Consider the following 24,868-nt stretch of genomic DNA (forward strand, 5'->3'; position numbering starts at 1 on the left):
TGCCGGGACGATAGAGTGAGGCTGACAATGTGCGCAACTCTCCCTCACTTCAATCCAAGTCAAGGACAAGTCATGACTTCAAACCCACCGCGCAACACCTCAAGTTCTGTGGCAATGGGGGAGTGGCAGCCCTCTTTAGGATTGCTCTGCTCACCTGCATGGAGGAGCTAGAAAAGTTGCCTCAAACATAGCCAGCTTCACTTCTGCCTGGCCAGCTTACCGCGGCTGGTTGGGATCTCTCATAGCACTTGACCTACAACAAAGAAAAAGAAAGTAATGGTGCTCAAACTTGGCACTTGGAACATGAGAACTCTGCTGGATAACATCAAGGCAGACAGACTAGAGAGAAGAACTGCACTGGTTGCCAAAGAGCTAACTCGCTACAACATGGACATTGCAGCTCAGGGAAAGGCATCTAGCAGACAAGAGCCAGCTTACAGAACATGGTGGTGGATACACGTTCTTCTGGAGCGGTCGCAGCAGCACTGAATGACAAGAAGCAGGCATGGGATTTGCCATCAAATCTCCCTCACCTGTAAACTCACCAAACTTTCAGAGGGCATCAACAACAACCTGATGACACTTCAGCTCCCACTTCCAAACAAGAAGAGTTCAACGTTGATTAGTTCCTACACTCCCACCATGGCCAACCCAGATGACATTAAAGACAAGCTCTGTGAAGAATGCAACATCCTCATTTTCAGCAGTCCCACAGTCAGAGAAGCTCGTTGTTCTCAAGGACTTCAATGCCAGAGTAGGGACAGGCTACCAAAGCTGGGAAGGGATCATTGGAAGACACAGCACTGGCAAATGTAACAGCAATGGCTCACTGCTCCTCAAGATGTGTGCCACACATGACCTTGTCATCACCAACACCCAGTTCTGCCTACCCACCCGTAAGAAGATGTCATGGATGTACCCACGCTCGAGGCACTGGCATCTTACAGACTGTGTCGTCATCAGGAAGAGGGACAGGCTGGACGTCAGAGCGATGAGAACCATTTGTGATGCAGTCTGCTGGACTGATCACCTCCTCATTGTGTCCAAGTTTAGTCCTTCACATTCTGCCCAAGAAAGGACCCCAAGGTCAGAAGACTGCAAAGAGGCTGAATGTCTCCAAGCTGAAAAGCAGCCAGGTTGCAGAAGAATTCATTGACGACCTTGAAGGAAGACTGCCAGACACACCATAGGAAGACGGGACCAGCGTTGAGGAACAGTAGATGGCCTTCAGAGACACTGTCTACACAGCTGCTCTCGGACATGTCAGACCAGCAACATGAAGAAACCAAGACTGGTTCAATGAGAATGATGAAGAAATACAGGCACTGCCAGCAGAGAAACATCAACTGTTTAGAGCACATGAGAACAGTCTCATGTCACAAGCCAAGGAAGATGAAGTTGTGAATGCAAAAAGAATGGTAGAGAAGAAGCTTCACGAGATGCAGGACAGCTGGTTCACCAAGAAGGCGGATGAAATCCAGGGCAGCCGGGACACAAAACGCTTCTGCAATGCACCTTTGACCAACCCAGTTTTACCGGATTGTACATGATTTTTACTCACTGGATGCTATTTAACCAGTAGTGAAGATTTTATTTCTGTTCCCCAGCCTGACCAGATTGTTCTCCAGCGAAAATTTGCTGAATTGTTATAGCCAGTTATAAAGACATGAACAGACTACTGTTGTTTTAATCTATCTGTCTATAATGTGTGTGTGTGTGTGTGTGTGTGTTATGTATATGCTTTGGATACATGACTGCACAAATGTAGTGCTCAAATAGTCTTTGTCATTTCCACAGTGATCATACTCCAACAGTTTTGTTTTTGACCAATGCAGACACATACAAAATTCAGACTTTTATGAAACAAATATGGTACAGAAACTGTGCCACATCAGCACACAACAATGATCATACTGACAATGGGTGAGTGGGTTTTTAAGATAAGTTTTCATTATTTTTCATCTGCATTGTAGTTTGCATATTTTTTGTGAATCATGGAAAGTTTTGCTTCTCATTTTTTATGAATTTAACATTCTTTTTTATGTTATGTGTAGCCGTGTACCGAGTGGTTATTCAAGGGTACGGCACAAAAGACTTAACTAAATGATTGATTGAATGAAAGGATAGACAAGATCCCACGCACAGGCCAGGAACATATAGAGGCCAGTCACAAATGGGTTTTTCTATTGTTTTATTTACGATAGTTATGAGAACATAAAAAGAGAAAACTAAGAAGAGACGACTGAGAAGAAGAGAAGATAAAAAGAGAAAAGATAATGAGAAGACAGTGCCTGGAATGACACAAACAAATGTCATAAGCACAACATGGCGACACAAGTGAATAGTAAAGCACATGTATGCATATTACATGGAAAGACTACCTCTCGGGTTTGGGATACGCAACAACATAATGCATATGTGTGAAGACCAAACGCTGACATCAAATGACATTTCTAATACATTTAAATAATGCAGTTAAAGTGATTGAAGCGATGCTGACTTAGTGAAAGTACACTGACAGTATAGATTAGGTAAAGCTTATACTGTGTCAAAGTGACTCAAATGAATCAGTTTATCATGTTGCACTGTACTGGAGTAAGCCAAATAGGAGAGAGCATGACAACTAAATTACAATTAACAGACTGATACATCAGGTGGTTTTAACCAATAACTGATATTAATCAAACACTATCTTGTAATCATAACAGCAGAACACTGCACACATCTTAGAGTACTGAGAATCAGTGAAACACTGTAACCTTCATCAGTGATAGCAAATGAGAAAGAACGCATCATATGCACCCACTAGAACATTCTCGAACAAACTATTTGTGTCCAGAGACGTCACTTACTTTGACGTTAAGAAGAATCAAATGGAACACTGCTCCAAGCATATGACGGCATGACAATTATTTAGATCAATCATAGCCGAGCTGTGACTAACATGTCAAAGCAATAACTGAAAATAGAATTAACTGAACAAAGCAGTAACTGAACATACTCATATGAACACAAGTACTGTGTCGAATAATACAATTTACAAATCAACACATTCTACACACTAGTACTTACAGCAATATGTAGCGAGGTGTCAGCCGTTGTGGGGGCACACACGACACAACACACTGCTCGACGCAGCAAGAGAGAGAGAGAGCAGGCTCTGGTCAGATGACTGACCAGGTATGAAATGACCACTCATCACTCACTGTGCCAATTTATGCAAGTTTAGCGGACCGCAAAGTCCGTCACGTGTGCTGCGAGCAGATTGTCACTAATCAGCCCAAATCCGATGAGAACTGTGCTTGTTACAAGGTGTTCAGTGACATATTTCTAAATGATTCCTGAACTGATTTACATCGGATAAGTTGCAAAAGAAAAAGCTCAACACCTACTGTATAATGAGTATAAAATGAAGTGTTGGTTATTTAAGATGAATTTATAATCTTAATTTAAGTCACCTGAACAGGGTCGGTTTTAACGAGCTCATCGCTGAAAATTACAAACTGCGTCAAATCATTTTAATGTAGGCAAACATAAATGGAATAGACTTAAAGATGGAATTGCGACGATTCTGCCAGTATATAATACTTGTAGTTTACTGATCTGACAAAAGAGCTATTAATTAAATACTTTGGAGCAGAAACACAGATTCCAGCTCAGCCAATAGCGTACTGCGACATGACACTGGTCGAGTTGTGAGCAGGTGGTCTGGCGAGGAGGACAAAATGATGTAAACGGAGTGACGTCACACATTCTGTGCGCGGGTTAGGAGGGAAAACTGTCGTCTGCTAATACAGCTTGTGCGTGAGACAAGTATTGGAGCAAGCATAGCGCTTGGTCACATATGGATGTGTTAGTGTGGACAAAAGAAAAGATTATTCCCTGTGAAAAAGAAACTTCCCATGTCTTTTGGAAAGTTCCAATCACTGTTGTTGTTGTTTGTTTTTTGGGTTGTTTTTTTTCATTAAAGAATGTAGATCATTAAGATTTTTCAGCTTGTGGTGTTTTAAAATTGATCATGTTTCATTGGAAAATTCCAATTATTGTAATTATATGGCAGAAGCACTTACTAAATTGGGTACAATTGTTGCCTGTGCTGCTGTGAATAATCAGAAGAAGTAATGGATATGTCTGGAAAAGCCATAACAACACCCATATTGTCCAAATTTCGCTTGAATAGGTGCTGTTGTTCCAAAGAAATGTAAGTTTCATTTTTTGCATTTTTTGACAAGTTTAGGGGGGTTGGGGGGAAATGTCATACATGGAATGCTGACAATGAGATTTTATTCACATGAAATGATAGTGGTGTTCCCTGTTGTTCATTCAGTCATCCATGCACACTACTGTATATTACGTGAGTTGCACAAGAAAACACACACACTTCATTTTGACTGAATCATGTTCTTAGGCATGCACAAGAAAATGCTACACCCACTCACACAGCAATACATAAATAAAAGTAAGAGGGGATGAAGGGAGGGAGGAAGATAAGAAAATGATTATGTAATCATTTTCATAGTCTTATAACAGCTGATTACATGCTTGCACTTTCAGCCATTGTTTAGCATTATGAATGATTCCATGCTACAGGGAACAACCGAAATGCGGTGGAAGACTACTTCCCTCAACAGAGCACTGGGCGTGTAGCTGGCAGTTCATCTTCCACCCCTTGTCCCTCTCCCTCCCCCCAGTCAGCGTCCCCTGCCAGAAGCACTGGGGGAGGCAGTGGCATCAGTAGTAGCAGTAGTGGCAGTGTGGACAGCAGCAGGTGAAATAATTGGTTGAATGGTTTGGAATTGCAACATTTGTAAGTGACCATTTTAATGTTTCATTTTGGTGTCATATACTGTACCATGTCAAACTGATGCAAACTAGGCCTATTGGTTTGCTCTGCTTGGCCAAATTTCGCGCGGCTAACAGTGAAAAGACGGGCCCACCCGCTCTCAGCCAATCAAACGCCTCTTAAAAGCTATAAGCGCTGAATCATTCCTTTGGCCAAGGCTCTCCACGCCATCTTGTCAGGTTTACGCTCTGTCTCGTCTTACGCTTTTTTCGGCTATTAAGCGTATCCTTTTGGCCTTATTTTGTTGCATGCGGCTTGTGTTTATTGTATTCTTACATTCTGTGTACTCGATTCGACTCGGCACCCTCGATTCATTCGTTTTTTTTTTCTGCCTCTAAGTCGATCCTGTTTTTCCTTTCTCTGTTGGGGGTCGGATTTTCGCTGGGTGCCTAAGCGCGGGTTCCATGCCTTGTGTGCCATACCACGAAGGCAGGGATCATGTTGCTGGGATTGAGACTCGGCAAGAGACTCTCCCAGGCCCGGAGCTCATGATTCCTCCCGATACGGACCGCGGCGATGCGTTGTTAGACGCTGATCGCGGAGGCGACTTTCGTACCAGTAAAACGGTCATGAAGGGGACCGTGGGGAAAGAGGTACGAGCGTCGCCTCCCGAGGTGTCCCAGCGCGAGGCGGGGAGAGGGGGGAATGGCAAGTCCTCTCCTGGCTGGGGGGACTCGCAGCTAGGCGCGAACTCCCAAGGGGAGGCCGCGCCCGGCCATTACCCGGGTCCCCACTCGGAGACAGCCCTCACGGGCCCCATTGTTGTTCCCCCTCCTCCCTTCTCTGTCGACCCCCCGTCCCCCACCTCCTTTTGGTGGGGGAGAAAAAGTTGGTTCCGGGGGGGGGGATCTCTACTTTGCCCACCCCGGGCCAAGCCACCCCAGTCTCCCCACGGGAGGGGATTCGGGGCGCGTGGCAACCTGCTCTGCAGGTCTTCCCGCTATCCGGCCGGTCTCCCCTGCTGGGGGAGGCCCGCGCGTGTCAGGCGGTTCCGGGCAGTCAGCCCGCTCGTCTGCGAGCGGGACTGACACCCAAGTCGGACCTGACCTCCCTCCGACTTGGCCAGGTTTTTTTTCCCTTCATGGAGGTCAAGGCGCCAGTGACCCTTGGGGTTTGGGTCACAGTATGGCTGGTGCCCACGGGTAGTTACCCCCATTCTACCCGTACTGGGGTGCACCTATGGTGCACGCTGGGTTGCCGGGAGTACCAAGGGCCAGCCCCTTGTCCGCTCCCCACCTGACCCAACCCAGCACATCTCACAGGGTGACACACACAGCCCCAACAAGTGGGATCGACTCCTTGTCAGTCAGGTCGAGCTCCTCAACCAATATTGCCACTCTGTCCACAAATCGGGTCTCTGTCAACCCACAGGTGACCTCCACGGTCACAACGGCCTTCTTGTCAGGACCGACGGCGGCTGAGGAGCCCTACTCGGCCGGGGGAGCCTGCGGTTCCCACCTGCCCAGCCCTCGGTCCTACAGTGAGATGAGTGGGTGTTTGTCCCCTCACAGCACCCGTGGGTCCCTCTTGCATCCAGGGACACCCTCTCAAGAGGTGGCACCCACCATCCCAAGCATGGTTGGACCTACGGTCCACACGCTCCCCACCCGCTTCAGGTGTCAAGGACATAACAGCGGTGGCCATGGTCCCGGCTCGGGATCGTCCCAGCTCATCCCGCTGGGCTGATCACAGCTCACAGGACGCCCCAGTGGGTACATCCACTTGGGATGGCACCCAGCAGGGGATGGACTGTGAACAAGAGTGGGAGCCCCTGTCTTCGGATGAGGACGAACAAGCAGATGAGCACTCTTCGCCCACATCCCAGGGGGGACAGATTGAGCCTGCGCCTCCCTAGGGACCAGCCTGAACCAAACTCGGACTTTGCCGAGCTCGAACTGACCCTCCCCAATAGGGTCACGTATGCTGAATCAGTCACTCAGGCTACTTTGTTACCCTTGACCCTCCTTACGCCATGTGACTCTAACTCCAGAACCACAAGGCGACTCAGAGTGCCAGAAATGGTGCAGGAATGGCTTAATCAGCCAACCCGCACTGTCAGGGGTGCTGCTTCCATCCCTCCTCCAGGCAGGGAGTCCCTCTCTGCCCCGGGCGCCTTTTCCCCGGGAAAGTTCCTTAAAGATTCCTCCAAGGGAGGGGTGTGGTCCTGGTACACATCACCTTCCCCACTTCAGCTACCCTATCCTTTAAAACGTTAGCAGAGTGGGACAAATTGGCCCGCCGCTGCCTCCTCGAGGTTTCCATGGCGTACACCTTCGACGCGTTCCTCCACAGGGCCAATGAGCTGTGGGAACAGTGTCCGGTTAATCAGGACACGGGGTCTCCTTCCTCTGTCCCGCCTGGCCTCTTCACCGACCAGAGGTTACACGCTTTTGGCAATAGGGTAGCATCTGGTCTCATGCGGTCCATCCCAGCACAGCAGCACTCCCTCTTCGGCCAGTTCCCGCCCCATTTTGTCAGCCACAGGGCAGAGACAAACAGGGAGGTGGCCTCATATTTGGCCCACACCTCTCATGGGCTCCAGGGTTCTATGCCATTGAAGAGACCAGCCACCAGGGCCCCTCCATATACCACGCCGCCTAAGTCAAAGCAGCGTGTGCAGAATCAGTGGCAGAGGACTAAACCACCTTATGTCCGTCCAAGCCGACCGGCCTTGCCCAAGGCCAGAAGGCAGCACCCCCAATGACTGGGCCCCGATTCAGCACCGCCAGTCGTTCAGCCCCTCCAAGTAGGAAACTTGTCCCGGCATGCACATCAGTGGTGTGCTCTGGGATTCAACGACGGGATTATGTCGGTGCTAGAATCGGGATACATGCTGTCTTGGGTGGAGGGCCGCCCCCCTCTAAGATCCACTCCTCCTCCTTAGGTGCCCAGCTCGACGGAGCAGGAGAGCGTCCTAGAAAAAGAGATATCGCACCCACTCCTCATGGGGCTATATCTCAACTCTCGGACCCGGGCCCCGGTTTTTACGGCTGGTTGTTGGTGATTCCAAAGGTCTTGGGAGGGTGGAGACCAGTTTTGGACTTGTCCCCCCTCAACAAATTCCTCCCCAAAATCAAATTCAAGATGGACACACAGGCACAGATTCGGGAGACCATCCAACAAGGTGATTGGCCTACCTCTTATCGATCGGGAAGATGTTTATTTTCATATACTCATCCATTCGGCATCCCATCGGTACCTGAGGTTCGTGTGGAGGGACAAGGGGTTCCAGTTCCCGGCCCTCCCATTTGGTCTGTCCCTTGCCCCTTTCCTGTTTACCAAGGTGGTGCGGGAATTGGTGTCCATCGTCCGCTCGGAATCCTTTTGTCTCTGTGTGTACCTGGACGACTGGCTTATCCTGGCCCAGTCACAGGCCCTGTGCCTGAGTCATACGGCCAGACTTCTAGACCTTTGCTCCCAACTGGGCTTCCTCAGGGACCAGCAGAGATGCGATCTGTCCCCACGTCAGTCCTTCGACTTCTTAGGGATGAGATTCGACACGCGGTCCATGATAGTCTCTCTGGCGCCAGATCACTGGGACCGTCTGGCAGGTTTTCTCAGCCACTGGCGCCACTCCTCCCAAGATACAGCGTGGACACTTTCTTCCCTCTTGGGCATGATGGAGTCCACGGCACCTCTCATTCCCCGGGACAGGGTTCTCAAGCGCCCTCTCCAGAGGGCACTGAGGTTACGCCGGTCCCAGAGCACTCAGCCATGGGATACCCAGTTATGTCTGGGCGAGTGGTTCCTCGAGGTGATATCAGAGTGGTTAATCACCCCCCTTCGGACACAGGGAGTGCCCATAGCCCCACCTACTCTTCAGGTGGCACTCTTCACAGACGCCTCCTCCTGGGCTGGGGAGCCCACATGGACTCACTCCATGCAGCAGGGACTTGGTCCCCGGAGGAGCGCCTATGCCACATCAATGTTCTGGAACTGGAGGCAGTTCGCAGGGCTCTCCTGCACTTCATGGGGGAGGCCACTGGCAAGACCATCCGCTTGTTCAAGACGACGGTCGCATGTTATGTGAACAAATGGGGGGGAGCGCACTCGGCAGACCTCTCCATGCGGACCGAGGCTCTCCTCCGTTGGTGCCACAGCAAGGGCATTGCACTTTCAGCGAGACACTTAGCGGGAAAAACCAACATCTTGGCAGATGCTCTCAGCAGGTCCAAGAGTGTCATACGCACAGAGTGCACCCTGGACAAGGACAGCCTTCAGTGGGTGTGGGAACAGTGGTTTCGGCCGATGGTGGACCTTGTTCAACAAGAGACTTCCCACTTACGTCTCTTCGGTTGCCGACCCAGAAGCGTGGGCAGTGGATGCTCTCTCTCTAGACTGGAGCAGTCTGATTGCCTCCGCGTTTCCTCCCTTTCCAATTCTGTCCAAGGTGATACGGTAAGACAGATCGGAACACCCGCAGCTGATCCTCATTGCGCCGAAATGGCCAGCCCAGACCTGATTTCCGGACCTTCAGTCCCTGACACATGTTTCCACCCCTGGAACTTGAAACCAAATCTCATCTGCTGAGGCACCCTCGCTCGGGCACTCCTCATTCCAATCCTCAACTGCTCCACCAGCACGCATGGCTGCTGTGCGGTCGGAACTGTCAGCATCACCATTGAAGTCCTCGACCCCTCGGTCGGCCTCTGTGTCGGCTGCGCTGACCCAGGGGTGTGCCTCCTCTCACCTCCTCTCCATAGTCACCAGAGCAAGGAGGCAGGGAACGGAGACTTTGTATGACTTTCTCTGGAAGAAATGGTTGCGGTGGTGTACAGCTCAGGGCATTCCCCCTACGAACCCTACGAGCATGCAGCTGGCCAACTTTCTGGCTCTCTGCTCCTCGGTTCTCATCCTGTCTGCTAGTTCTGTGTGAGGGTACAGGTCTGCCATCTGTACCACAATGCAAACAGCTAGGTGGTCCCGCCTTGGAAGCGGATTTCCTGCTCAGAGAGGTGGCTAGGGGTGCCCCTTGGAAGGAAGCTAGAGACCCCAGAAGAGTGCCCCTCTGGGACTTGTTCCTGGTGCTGGATTTCATTCGAAAACAGCCCTTCCAACCATTGGGGACTATTCCTTTTGACATCCTCACCCTCAAGACCACTTTCCTTCTGTGGCTGGCCACAGGCAGTCATAGAAGTGACCTACATGGTCTTAGTGGAATGCCACAAGATCTGGCCTCCCACAGAGATGGTTCCATCACTATTCGTTTCCTTCCAGAGTTTCTGGCTAAGAACCAAGACCCTGAGGTTCCTTCCCCCTCTCTGAGGGTCAGACCTTTGTCTGATATTCTTGCCCAAGATGATGCGGATAGGCACCTCTGCCCTGTTCAGTGTCTCAAATATTATTGGGATAGGTCTCGCCATAGGCGTTCTTCTCAGAGGCGTCTGCTCATCTCCCTCAATGAGAATTACAAGAAAGACATCACTGCAGGCACCATTTCCCGCTGGGTTTCCCAAGTCATTCGTAGAGCCTACTCTCATGCACACAGGGATATCAGCTGTCTTCATCCCAGAGCACACGAAGTGCTGACCATAGCTACTTCGGCTGCTTTCCAGCACTCAGTGCCAAAGCAGCATGTCTTGGAGGCAGCCTTCTGGCGGTCTGAGAATCCCTTCATCAACTTCTACCTCAGGAATTTCCGTATGACCAGGGCTGACGGTTCCAAGGGGATTTCCTTTGTCGCGGCTAACACTGCCGTCTCAGTTACAAGGGCTCCCCATACGAACCAGTAGGCGTTGCCCTCCTCCATTTGCTTTAAATTCTGCATCAGTTTGACATGGTACAGTATATGACACCAAAAGGAGGAGTTTGTATTATACTCCATGTTTGGTGTTACATATACTTACCATGTCAAACTCAAATGCCCGCCCGTCCGTCCCCGCGTCTCCGCCGTGGTTCTCATGGGGCATTTTGGTTCATGGCCACGGAATGATTCAGCGCTTACAGCTTTTAAGAGGCGTTTGATTGGCTGAGAGCGGGCGGGCCCGTCTTTTCACTGTTAGCCGCGCGAAATTTGGCCAAGCAGAGCAAACCAATAGGCCTAGTTTGCATCAGTTTGACATGGTAAGTATATGTAACACCAAACATGGAGTATAATACAAACTCCTCCTATTTCCTCAGAAGAGATATTTTTAAAGCTGTGACTGTTTTTGCTAGACGTTTAATTTTCCAACATTTTTCACTGATTCAGTACACCATACTCACAAGAAGTGGATTTCTTTTATCCCATATTCATGTTTGTCTCTGTATGTGTATTAGTTTCTTGTCACAACATACGTCTCTGTAAAATTGAAGCTGCTATCTGCAGGGAGAACATGTGATTAACAGCATAACACCACCATTTTCTTGTTTTTCTTTTTGCATACAGATTTGTCAGTCTTTTCTTTTTCAACAGAAGTTTGTCAGGGACAAAGTTGTTGTGGGTTCTTTTCCATGCTCTGCAGTTGTGGGTTCTTTTCTGTGCTGAAAGGTCATGCTGCATATCAGATCTAATTATCATCTTATCTGGAAGACCAAACACCCAGACCACCACTCAAGGTCTAGTTGTAGTGTGAGAAAAAATTCTGGTGACTTAAACCTATAATTTCTTGCTTCCTTTGTGTATGTGTTTCAGGATCATTGTGTTTGTATTGGGCTTTCCTTTTTTTCTTGTAAATTAATTTGATGAAACTGAAAACCTGTCATTGTTTCTACAAGAACCTGTATTTGGTGTCAGATGTTTATGGCCTTTGTTGGCTCACATGTGTAAACCTTTTTTTGGTGTCATATTCTCTACAGTGTCAGACTGGTGCAAACTAGGCTTTTTGGTTTGCTCTGTTGGCCAAATTTCAGGGATAACACAATACAGATATACTTCCGTCAGGCTTTTCGTCTGCCTAGCCAGTCAGCACCTTCAGCACTAAATTGTTGTTCCTATGGCCAGTCAGTGGTTTAAGTGGCAAGTTTACCAGGTTTTAGCTCTCAATGGCCTCAATCTTTTCCTCACATTTGAGTACTCTTTTTTAAAATCTTATCTAGTTAGGTGAAAAATTAATAAATTTATTTTGCTTTATATATATACATAATCCATTGCTTATGGGTAAAGGGTAAAGGTGATCATTCACATAGTGTGAATGACATACACATTGTGAGTATCGCCTTAATTGGCAAAATCGTTTTCTGTACATGGACTCATTGTTCAGTAATGCAGTTTCTAACCGCCATCTCTATGAAACTTAAGATTTTGTCAGAAGACATAAAAAAAAAGAAAAAAAAAGAGGATTTGGACATGTCATGCTCGCAAAACTCACACCACAATGAAGTATTGTTGATGTGATTCAGTGTGTTATTAAGTTAGAAATTTCAGAATGAATATCTGGATGAATTATCACCCATGGGGTACGTCAATGGTTAATCAGTAGGAATCACATGTGAGGTGCTGAGGCTTTCCTCTCATTTTTCTTGATCCCATCCTCTTTACCTCTACCAATACTGAAGATATTTGTCCTTAACTGGCTGTTTCAGTGATCCTGGAGCCAGCAGCACAGCACCTTGTCGCTACTTTGTGATGAAGTGCAACAATCAGAAGAACCTGGACATTTCCCAGTCCCGGGGCATCTGGGCCACCTCTGCTGCCAATGACAGAAAAATCAACAGAGCTTTCCAGGTCAGCTAACTTGCTGCAGCTGTGAAGTGTCAAGGCTCGCTTGTAATGATCTGACCTTCTAGATAAATTAGTTTGAGTATCATATTAGTTTCTAGTTATTTCATTCACATGCACTGAATATGAAGAAAAAATCAACCACATTTATAGTATCCATATATGGAAATGTCCATACATATCACTATAATCTTACAAAGATAAATCCTGGAGACTTCTAGATCTTGTTAACATGTTGGTATATTTACCGTAAAGTTCGGTCTATAAGCCGCGACTTTTTACTCCAGTTTCAACCTCTGTGGCTTATACAATGATGTGGCATGAACTCTGCTGCAAAACTTTCACTTTCACATGAGGGAGTGAAGCTGTTGACTTTGCATGCAAATTTAACCAATCTTTGAATAGCTACCTTCTTAGCTGAGGCAGTGTTTGATGAGATACCCCTCTTCCAGGCCCATTACTTGAGCAAAATGCTGTCTTTTAAGCTGCATTTCTATCCAAACCAAGTTTCTTGATCATGTTGTTGTAAATTCCTTGCTGATGCCTGAGCTTCAAACCATTGTTCACCCTGTTTCAATGCTTTATCTTTGCTTTGCATTTTCTTGCAGGACTGCATTCAGTATTCTGTCTTTTTCTACACAGAGTACTTGCTTTGTTTGATTGTACTGACACCATGGTTTCAAACAAAACTGGAGGGTAAATTTCATGTCTATGGATATATAGCTCTTTTTTTTTTCTTCATATGCAAATTTTGCATTTGTTCTTTGTATGCAGATTTTGCATTGGAGGTGTAAAAGGTTTTGAATATTCACTTGGAAACCTTTTTTATTTATTTATTTTTTTTTAATTCAAACAGAAGAAATGGTTGTTTCCTTGTGGAATGTACATATAAGCAACATCCAAATCTTCAACTAAACTTGAAAGTCAGCAAACATGTGTTTGCATTTTCTTAGACTATTAAACACACACACACACACACACACACACACACACACACACACACATACACACACACTATTATAATCTGATGCAGCCTTTTCTAGTTACTCTCTGAGTTACCAGCTTCATTTCAGTCTTTTTAGCCTATGTATGGTTTGCACGAGAACAACACTTTATGATTTATCTTCAAGTCTGGCTGTTTTGTTGTTTTCTTTTTTATCTTATTTCAACCCCACTTTCCTCCTCTCTGCCTTTTCTTTTCCTTTTAGCAGGTTGATAAAATGATCCTTGTTTCGCTCCATTACTTTATTATAAATAGAATTTTCAGAAGTCATTTGATAGGGATTTTTCTTCCACTGTGATTAAGAACACCATTGGTGTCTCTGGATCTCATGCCATAGGGGATGATAGTTCATTGTAATTGCCAGGATACTGACAAGTCCATAGGGGACAAAACTGCAGTCACATCAGGTATACAATTGGCTCTCTCCCTGAGGGAGATTTCAAACGATTGGCGGGCACAACAGCTGAGTAGTTAAAGCATTTTACTTTCAGTCTGGGGGTACCGGGTTTGAATCTCGGTAACAGCACCTGCTGGGTAAAGGGTGGAAATTTTTCCAGTCTCCCAGGTAGACATATGTGCAGACCTGCTAGTGCTTGATGAACCCCCTTCGTGTATATGTGCGTGCAGAAAATCAGATATGCATGTTAAAGATCCTGTAATCCATGTTGGCGTTTGGTGGGTTATAGAAACAAGAACATACCCAACATGCACATCCCCAAAAACAGATTATGGCTGCCTACATGGTGGGGTAAATAAACAAAATGGTATTACACGTAAAATGTATCACACATATATGTGTGTGTGACTGAAACCTGATTGAATGATACAGGAAATAAATGATGAGCGCTCAGTGGCAGTTGTCAGTTGGCTGTATCCAGGCAGGCAGCCTGTTGTACAAATCACTCCATGTTTGTAAAGCGTTTAGAGCTTGGTCTCCTGAGGATAGGCGTTTTTTAAAAATTGTGAAATTTCAAACTGAAGAAGAAAAAAAATAATAATGCTGATAACCGAAATTGTTATTGTTCACACATTGTTTGGAATACATTCCTAGGTTTTATGCTTGAAGATGCCATCTTACATATCAGTATTAAAGAAGATTGATTGACTTTGATTAAATCAAGTGCACAAATGGGTCATTCCTGTTACCAGAAATTGATTTTTTTGTTGCAGCAATACAACATCACATTGATAACTTTTTTTAAAATTTTTTATTACAGCCTTCTTTGCAAAAATGATTTGAGCATTCTAAACAAATAAATTTGTCAAATATTCAGAACATACATTTTTAGCCTAATAGAGAATAGGAAATTCCCAAACTCTTGCTCTTTGCATATCTGCCAAACTGAATAAAACATAGCATGTGTCCTTGCATACAAAACTGACCACAGTCTGAGGCAGGCGTCATTGAAACAAACATGTTTTGCAACTGTCAAGACAAAGAGTAAACCACTAATTGATAGTTAATTAGATGGTAATAATTGAAATGACATGGACAAACAGGAATGACTGGTAACAGGAATGACAAATTGAAGCAGGAATCACATTTCTTAAAATTGTATGATATTGCATTTATTTTATCTCCACATTGATGTGTGATAATTATTGCTTAAGAGAAGAGCAGCACAACTGCAGAGCACAACTGCAGCAATTTACTGTTCACCAGAGTAACTAACAAATGAAATACAATCAAATATTCTTCAGGATGTAACTATAAAAGTCACCCTCTTTCTCTCTCTTCTCCCTCCCCCTCCACAGGCCCCACCCAACCCCCCACACCCCTTACCCCATAGGAAAAAGGCAATTCAAGGACTGATCACCCGTCAGTTCTTAAAACAAGTCAAGGAAAATAAAATGATGTTAACTCACTCTGGACGATGGAACGATATAGTGTTCCTGATGTAAGGTAGCATTCTGAACAACGGAACACTATAGCGGTTTCGACAATTAAAAATTTGTCCACATTTTCCTCAAGGGGTGGCATAAAAATCGCAGCTACACCAGGCATTGTGAACATGTCAAGGGTCGAAGATGCCAAGAACGCTCTGGTTCAATGCTGAATGTCGGGATGCCCGTAAGTCTCAGAAGAGAGCGCAACTGTCTTTCGGAGGCCAGAGACTGATAGCGTACAAACCCATCAACAGCTGAGGGCGAAAGCCAGATATGTTTTTAAAAAGAGCCAGAGAAAATCATGGAGAGATTTTTGCTCTTCCTTAACCTCTAACATACCCAAGAAGAAAGTGTGGATGGTTTAAAAAAAAATTAAGGGCAAAAACGTCTGTCCAACTTTTCAGCATCTCAAGCTCTCAGGCGCTCTGATCACAGAGAAGAAAGCAGTTGCTAATTTGCTAGCCTCCACAATTGAACTGAACTGTAGATCTGCCAACAAATCTGCTCTGTTTCTCAAAACCAAAAATCTGAAAGAAAAAACGCTCTGCAACTTCTCTTCTGGCAACACAGAGAGCTACAACCTTCCTTTCACTATGAATGAATTAAAATCTGCCCTTCAGACCTGCACGGATTCCTCTCCAGGAATGGACGAGGTTCATTATAAACTTTTTAAACATCTTCCCGAAACCTGTCTGGACACCCTGCTCAAAGTTTACAACCACATCTGGATCACAGGCTTTTTTCTACCCTCCTGGCGGAAAGCCCTCATAATCCCGGTGCCAAAACCGGGAAAAGACCCCTCAAATCCCTGACGGCCTTCTGGCGAAAGAACAGTGTGGTTTCCGCAAGCACCGATCTACCGTTGACCATCTGGAAATTACAGTAAGGAATGCCTTTGTCAACAAACAGCATGTGGTGGCCATATTTTTTGACTTAGAGAAAGCTTACGATACCACCTGGAAATTTGGAATCCTCTCAGACCTGCACAAGCTCAGCTTCCGAGGACACCTGCCCTATTTTATCCACAACTTCTTGCAAGACAGACAATTCCAGGTGAGGGTCGGCACCACCCTGTCCGACATTCACGAGCAGGAGCTGGGTGTTCTGCAAGGGAGCATTCTGTCGCCGGCTCTCTTCAGCATCAAAATAAACGACATCGTCCAGTTGGTTCAGAAGGGATGGGACAGCTCGCTGATTTCACTATGTATGCAACTGGCAGCACATACGCCAGCATCCAGCGACGGCTTCACCTCTGCGTGGACAAAATTCAGTGTTGGGCAGAGGAGAATGGTTTCACCTTTTCATCCTCTAAAACTGAGTGTATTCGTTTTCATAACTTTCGCCAATTCTGTCTGGACCCTGAAATCCGTCTGGGAAAATCCACCATCCCAGCGGTCAAGGAAGCCAAATTTTTTGGGGTTGTTTTGATCAGAAGCTGAACTTCCTCAGCCATATCAAACAGCTGAAATATCTTGTCAAAAAAAGCCCTGAACATCATCCAAGTTGTGGCACACACGGACAGGGGTGCTGATAAGAGAACTCTCTTGCACCTCTACAGAGCCCTGGTCCAGTCCAAACTGGATTACGGATGTGTAGTATACGGCTTGGCCAGACCGTCTTACCTGAAACTGCTGGACCCTATACACCACTAAGGGCTCTGTCTCAGCTTAGATGCATTCCGCACCTCCCCTGTGCACAGCCTGTATGCAGAAGCGGGGGAACCGCCTCTCTCCAACCGCAGATTGAAGCTGACCCTAAACTATTACTTGAAACTGTTTTCTGAACCCAAAAACCCTGCTTACGACATTGTATTCAACAACACCTTCAACAAGAAATTTAAAGACAACCCAAACTGCATCCCTCCTCTTGGACTCCGCATTCAGCCGCACATAGAAAATGCCGATCTGGATGTCGGTGGCATCTCAGACTTCTCCAAGTTCCCACCGTGGACCTTTAAAACACCTGAGGTCCGATTCGATCTGGCCTCGTACCGTAAAGATTCCACCAGTTCACTGGCCTACAGAACTTACTTTTCAGAACTCTGCCACAAATTTCCCACTTCCAAAAAATCTTCACTGACGGTTCCAAGTCAGAGGACAGAGTCGCTGCATCTGCATTCTGTCCCGCCTTTCCTGACCAGCCCTCAACGGAACACATCCTATCTGACAGCTCAGTGTACACTGCAGAACTGACTGCACTGGTGCTGGCGGTAAAAATGGTTCTCTCCTTGAAACAAAAGAGATTCATGATCTTTTCCAACTCCTTGTCAGCCCTGGAGGCAATTGCCTGCAGGAATCTGACTCATCCCAAACTGCTGGAATTCTACGAAGCTTTTACTGTCGTAACGAAGAAAGGATACAAGGTTGTGTTGGCCTGGGTTCCTGGACATGTTGGCATTCGTGGTAACGGAAGGGCAGACCAGCTGGCCAAGAACGCTGTAAAGAATTATTGAGATCCTTCGTACCATACACAGACATGAAGCAGAAGGTGAACACTTATGTTAAGGATCTTTGGCAAAAGGAGTGGAACACCCAGACAGACAACAAGCTGTTCCAGATCTGTCCAGACCTAAAAGAGACCCTCCCATCGGGGGTGAAGAACAGAAAGGAGGAGTCTGTGCTGTGCAGACTGCATGCGGGGCACACCTTTTTTTACTCATTCTTACTTGTTGAAGGGGGAAGAGGCCCCTTGATTCGTCATGTCTCTCCGTGGGCACTGATGGACTTCTTGAAAGAAGTGAACGTTTTTAATCAGATTTGAAGGTTTTAAACTATGGAAGGTTTTTTAAGGTTTGAGTGGAAAGCTGAAAGTGGTGATTTGTTTTTATTGTTGTTTTTTTTACCCCTGTTGTAGGTATTAATGTGGCGATAGCCTTGAGATGGCCTTAGTGGTCGGCAAGGCTCTAAACACCATAATTTCATTTCATTTCATTTCTGCCTTCACAGCCATTGGGAAAGGTTTCCTCCTCCGCCTGGTCCATCGTTGGGTGACTTCACATGTGGCAGGTAGTACTGTGTTACATGGTACCAGTAGCATGGGCTATGCCCTATGACCTGACTGGACTCATCAGGTGGCACGTGTTCAGGACTCACTTTCCTCTCCACTGTCAACACCCTCTTCAGTGGCCGAATCTATTTCTAGTTCATCGGGATCTGGTTCAAAATCACTGTCCGAGAAATCAACATTATTTCCTTCAACATCGGAGCCTTCAGTTTGAATCATTTCCAAAGCAGCTTCAATGCTGAGTAGATTTGACCTCTCCTGCCGTGTCAAACACTTCGTTGTGACACCATCTTGTCAAACAACTTGCAGAGCTGACTGAGGGTATGCTTCATTGTTGACTGTTAATGAGCGTGTCACTACACACACACACACAGAGCATGTGTGAATGAAAGGTTGGTCGGAGATAACTTAAGAATCGGCTCTACTTTTGAGTTTTGTATCTGACACGTCACTCCATCAGCACGAATTTTTAAAATCCAAATCCACATATGTGGACATTGACATCTTTTGCTTCATCCGATGGCATCCGTATATGCGGACAATAGCAGCAAGTGAGTTAATCTAGAATGTTTCATAGTAGATGAAAACCCCAAAATTAAGGTTTCAAGCTAAAATATTGGGTTTTTTCGATACCCACTTCTGAACGACCCCACCCCTTTCCTGTTGATGTATCTTGTAGCATGTAATCATCATCAGGATAACCAGAATCACTTCAGTTGGTCACCAGAAACATTACTTTCATTTTCTATCATGTTTTTCGTAGTTGCTATTGTCAACTTTGTTTGGAAGATCAAACAAAATTCTAGCCACCTCTTCTGTACTGTATATTCTGGCAGCCATGTTGACACACTCAGCAGCTTTTTCGCTTTATAGAGCGCAAAAAACTGCATCAGAATAGAGCCAGAACATGCAGAGAAATTGCTTGGAAAACTCATCAAGGCAGTCGCCATTTACAGGGGAGCTTAGCATATGCAAAGAGTGGCTGGACACCTGTTCAAGTAGTTACCCCAAAACCGAGGCTATATCCACGGTCAGAAGTGAAAGGCTTAAAAGAAAGTAAGTAAATATGTCTTAAAATCATATGTTAATGATCATGGATTCTTTTTGAGTGAGGGATTCATTGCTAAAATTGAAATGTTCACACCTTTTCTCTTTTTACACCTTTTTGCAGCCTACAAAAATTGTCCACCTGTGTGGGGACAGTCATATTTTAACCCCTCCTTATCAAATAACACAAATGTTCTGCAAGAAGATGGTGAAATATCAAATTTTGATACTTGTTAAACACTGACTTGAAAAATATTGAATTAAAAAAGTAATAATAACAATCAGGTGCATTCATGCAACACATTTTTATGTCAGTAGTGTTCTGGGACAGTAATTACACCCTTTTCTGAAAAAGACTTTTATAGGTATCCGTATCTTAATATCAAATGTCCCCCAGTTGCTTTCTTTCAAGTGTTTATATTGCCCTTCAACTTCCCTGTTCACCCTTTTCATTTACTGATTTGTTTATTTTTATTTTTATTATTCTTTTAATTCTATTGTTATTTATTTGTTTTAGTGTGTGCATTTTGGTAAAGTCAATCTATAATGACGGAAGTGTTCTTCTGTTCTTACTTGCAGTTGTTTTCCTCTTTCTGTGTTTGATGCACAGATGAAGCCTATTCTTATTAATGATACAGAAATATATTCTCTCTCTAGATAAGAGTGTGTGTATGTGTGTGTGAATAGATATATATAGTACATTAAGCTGGGCTGTAATTGTTGATGATTTTGTTGACTCACTTGTGTAAACAAAGTGAGTGTATGTTTTAACCCGGTGTTCGGTTGTCTGTGCATCTTGCATCTTGGCACTTTGATCTGATATTCTGACACAACAACAAGAGCAGTCATTTTTATCATTTTTTGTTCAAACAGTTATATTTATTTTGCATGTCTTTGGTGCAGATAGTAAAAAGGGGAAATTAATCTGTAATTAATGCTAAGGGGCTTAATTTGCTTTAAACTGATCTTTCTCATCTTAAACATTACATTTTGAAATTATACTCAATGCATAAAAAGCTTGTGTGTTTTACTCTCTGTGTATAGGGCTTTCACTATGTTCATTCACCCAAGTGGTCTTTTTCGGAAAATACTAAAATCAGTACTACAAGTGGACTTTATAGATCTATTGGCTGAGCCCTGAAGGTCACGGGCAAAAATCAATTGCGTACACATATTTATACGTATTCAAAGCGCGTGCTCATATTCTTCGCAAACGCGAACGACGCCATTTTGTTTCAAGTTGTTGACCTGCTCGTTCAATCATGTATTCAATCAACAATACATGATAACATGTGATGGAAAGTTGGAGAAGGAGACCGTTAAATATTTATTCAGAGAAAGATTTGTGAACGCCTCATCACTTAGTGGATTATGCCCCAAACTGCCATAAAAATATCCACAGAATCAGTCGGAATTCAGTAAAAGATAATAAACCATGAGAGTAAATACCCTTGAATTGAGGAAACGTAAAAATTTCCAGTCTTGACTTTTCTCAAAATGAAGTCCTTTGCACTTCATACGACGTTTAGAAGTACTTGTACTTGGCTCTACATGTTATTAGTTTAACAAAATACTCAATTATCATATCAACTTAAAACTATAAAACTAGAATGAACATAAAAGAGAAATTGAATCGACCGTGTCAACCGGGTGTAACTTAAACTTGTACATCTGTCTAGATCCAGAGAAAACGGCTAAATGTTGCAGTGTGATTGTGGTGATAGCCACGTCTCCTTTACCGCGGACTTAAAAAGAATTTTTAATTGCCCTTAAAGATTTTTTGAATGCCCAAGATACACCAGAACAATATGATTTAAACAGCGTTCTCACTGCGAATACCGCAATCGATTTATCACCCTTTAAAAAAGCATGCTTAAATATTATATTTTTTAACATCAGCTAGGGAGCCCCAATAGTGTAATGGATAAGACAGTTTCTTCTCACCCGAACACGCGGGGTTCGAATCTGCCATTAGGACTTTTTTTCTTTTTTCTGTTTCTTTTAACCCAAAGCTTTATAATAAAAAATACAGAACACATTTTAACGATTAGATTTTTTTTTTTTTTTTAAGTGTATCACAAGTGAGTCTTGAAGGCATTGCCTTTCTTGTTTTTAATATGTGAATATTATGTTGCCAGGACGGGAAGACGGTCTACCTAATTTTTTCTGTACAAGGCAGTGGGCATTTCCAAGGTTATGCGAAAATGACATCAGAGATTGGCCGTGACAAATCACCAGAGTTTTCAGCTCCTGGTCTGAGTGGCACATTCAGTATTGAATGGGTTAAAAGGTTTGTTTGTCATCTGTCTTGTTTCCAGTGACTGTTTGAAATAAGTCTTATTTTGACTCGCGTGTATTGGTCAGGTCAGGGGCATAGCCCTTGCTACTGGTACCATTTAACCCAGCCAGTACTACCTGCCGCATGTAAAGTCTCCCAGTGACGGATCAGGCAGAGGAGGAAACCTTTCCCAACGGCTGTGAAGGCAGAAGAGGATGACCAAAGGGCAAGGGGAGCTCTTATCCGTGGCTGGAAGTCCTCCTAGGAGACGGAACTTCTGAAGAAAAAACCTGCACCTGCCGAGGCCATTCTACACATGGCAGTATCTGCACCTGTGGGACTGTGAGCGTCAGTAGGCGAGAGAGTGGGAAAGGGACTGCACAACTCCTCTTCACTAAAAAAAAAAGTCACCTGTGCTGGTCAGGCAACCAGGCTAATGTTGGAACGACAAGCTAGCCCTTCGACACCCAGCTTTCCCAAGCCCTGCGGCAATGAAGAAGTGGTAACTGGTTTGACCAGAACGACTCTGGAATCTCCAAGCTCCTGGGCACACAACATATACAGCATCAGGATCACATTTCCAATAAAGACTGCCAGAGGAAGAAGGACCAGTTCTTGCAAACCAGGCAACTCATACAGAAGAGGCTGCGTGAGATGGAGAACACCTGGTGGGAGAGAAAGTCCGAAGAGCTTTAGTCAGCTGCTGATGCTCACGACATGCTCTCAACAGTGCCTGAAATACCCTGGGCCTGGTGTGGAGTCGCCGTAAGTTGAAAAGTTTGCCATCTGTGCAAAACTGGATGTAGATGCCCCGGTCACAGTCTTGGAAGGCATCAATCGACTTTGGAATCTCCAAGCTCCTGAACACGCTGCATATAGGGCATCAGGATCACATTTCCGATAAAGACTGCCAGAGGAGGAAGAACCTGTACTTGCAAACCAAGCAACTCATACAGAAGCAGCTGCATGAGATGAAGAACACCTGGTGGGAGAGAAAGTCCGAAGAGCTTCAGTCTACTGCTTGATGTTCATGACATGAAGACCTTCCATGATGGTCTCCGAGCTGTGTATGGGCCAAGAGTCACAGGATCAACCCCTGTCTGAGCCTTGGACCAGACCACCCTTTTGACAGACAATAAAGACATCCTTGCCCGCTGGGCAGAGCACTTCAACACCATCCTCAACAGGGACTCGTCCGTATCTGACAAGGTTATTGCAGCCCTCCCACTGCTACCAGTCTGCAGGTGCAGGTTTTTTCTTCTGAGTTCCGTCTCCTAGGAGGACTTCCAGCCAAGGATAAGAGCTCCCTCTGCCCTTTGGTCATCCTCTTCTGCCTTCACAGCCGTTGGGAAAGGTTTCCTCCTCCGCCTGGTCTGTCGTTGGGAGATTTCACATGCAGCAGGTAGTACTGGGTTACATGGTACCAGTAGCAAGGGCTGTGCCCCTTACCTGACAATAGCACTATCACATAGAGTAAGATTAAACACACACACACACACAAACACACACACTCACGTAAGTGCACTGAAAACAAAACACATGCATGCGCACACACACTTTTTCCTTCACTCTCATACACACATGCAAACACACAAACATGCGCACACACTCACACAGAGCTAAATTGAACACACTCTCTCTCTTTCTCTGTCTCTTTCACAAACACACACACACACACACACACACACACACACACACACACACAGAGTTGCATTTAAAACTATTCACACACACACACTCTGTTGTACCATGTCACTTGTTGGTCACTCTACTTTTTAAGCTGTTCATCTATCTTATACTCTTTATAACAAATTTGTTAATTTATTTTGCATATATCATCCTCCGCCCAGTAAGAAAAATAGACTCACAAACACAGATGTCTTTGACCAGTTCTCTGAAAAATTTCTTATTTGTGGTGACTTCAGTATCCATTTATATACTTTTTGCTTGTCGGCATAGATAGTAAGTTGTTGAGATGCTCCAATTAGTCAATTACATCTTTTGGAGAAAAAAAACTATTCTAGGGTGACTTATGGCTTTTCCAAGTTATTAAGAGTCAAGGGAACTTTGTCAAAGTTCCAGCTACCAGTATGATAATTCCAAAACAATGTAAAAGCTTTCATAAGACAGAGATATTTAGCCTTCGTTTGGGTTTGAGCTGTTACCGTGGGTTTGAGCTGTTACCATGTTTGTTTTTAATCTTGGAATATGTAAAAATTTTCAGCTCACCTGGTACTGCCAGTTAGCTCCCCTGATTTTCCCCACAGACAACCTGTTTGAATGGGTAAGAAATAAAATCACCCAAAAACAAATATTATAATTTATTAACTGAAAACTTCCGACTTCCAGACTGATCAGAAACATGACGAGTTTGTTGGGGACAAAATATAAAACTGCCTCCCTTCTTATGTTATCATACAGTGAGATGATGAAAGTATCCATATTTTTTGTTTGAAATTTGCACACACTGATGACTTGTAAACAAGTCCATGAAAGCACACAGAGTTTGAAACAGATTAAATTCAGAACATTATGTAGCCATGATAGGGCCCCTTTGTCTAATTCTGTTGTCTGCCTTGTGACTGAGATGAACCTGGGTCAGACGCTATTGCTGACATGCACTGTTCACGTGAAGTAGTCATCATGAAAATAACTCTCCTTTCTGCAAGCACAACATCACAACACTGCATTTATTTGTCACAGTGGAGAGTGGAAAGATCAGTTAAGATATTCTTAGCTTATAAAGTCAATATGGAAATTAGGTGCCAATCCAAAAATTCAAAACTATCTAAAGCCCTGATCAGGGTCCTTCATCTGAAACTGTTGATGGGGCCTTTTGTCCAGAGTGAGTTAATTTGTTTTCCTTTGCTGACCATGCTATGAACATGTTAGAATGAACTGAACTGAATTAGTGCTGTGTGCTTGTTGCAGAGCCAATGTACCCTTCATGGCAACTCACCATCTTCACAACCAGTGGAATGAAAACCGAAAAGTTCAAGTCAGTCGAGATGGGCAGGTCAGTGGCAACACCAGTTGAAAACTAATTAGTTCTAGGGGTTAACTTGAGATACTTAATGTTTACTGTTTTGCCTTTGCCAGTGTGAAAACTGTGTTGGTTACTCACCAAGTCTTGGCTTGAGGTGTCACACACCTAAGACTACACCAACA

The 24,868-nt window shown here is 44.8% G+C and overlaps 1 protein-coding gene across 1 annotated transcript in view; it reads left to right on the plus strand.

The window, feature by feature from the left end:
* Positions 1-24,868, plus strand: part of LOC143282250 (3'-5' RNA helicase YTHDC2-like) — a 138,165-nt gene that overhangs the window by 93,934 nt on the left and 19,363 nt on the right. Inside the window, exons 9-12 of the mRNA XM_076587849.1 lie at positions 4,591-4,768; positions 12,347-12,488; positions 21,561-21,712; positions 24,632-24,716. Coding sequence (XP_076443964.1) covers positions 4,591-4,768; positions 12,347-12,488; positions 21,561-21,712; positions 24,632-24,716 — 557 coding nt within the window. The remainder of the gene's footprint in view (positions 1-4,590; positions 4,769-12,346; positions 12,489-21,560; positions 21,713-24,631; positions 24,717-24,868) is intronic.

Source organism: Babylonia areolata, chromosome 5 (genome assembly GCF_041734735.1).
Source record: "Babylonia areolata isolate BAREFJ2019XMU chromosome 5, ASM4173473v1, whole genome shotgun sequence".
In the NCBI taxonomy this organism is placed as follows: Eukaryota; Metazoa; Mollusca; class Gastropoda; order Neogastropoda; family Buccinidae; genus Babylonia; species Babylonia areolata.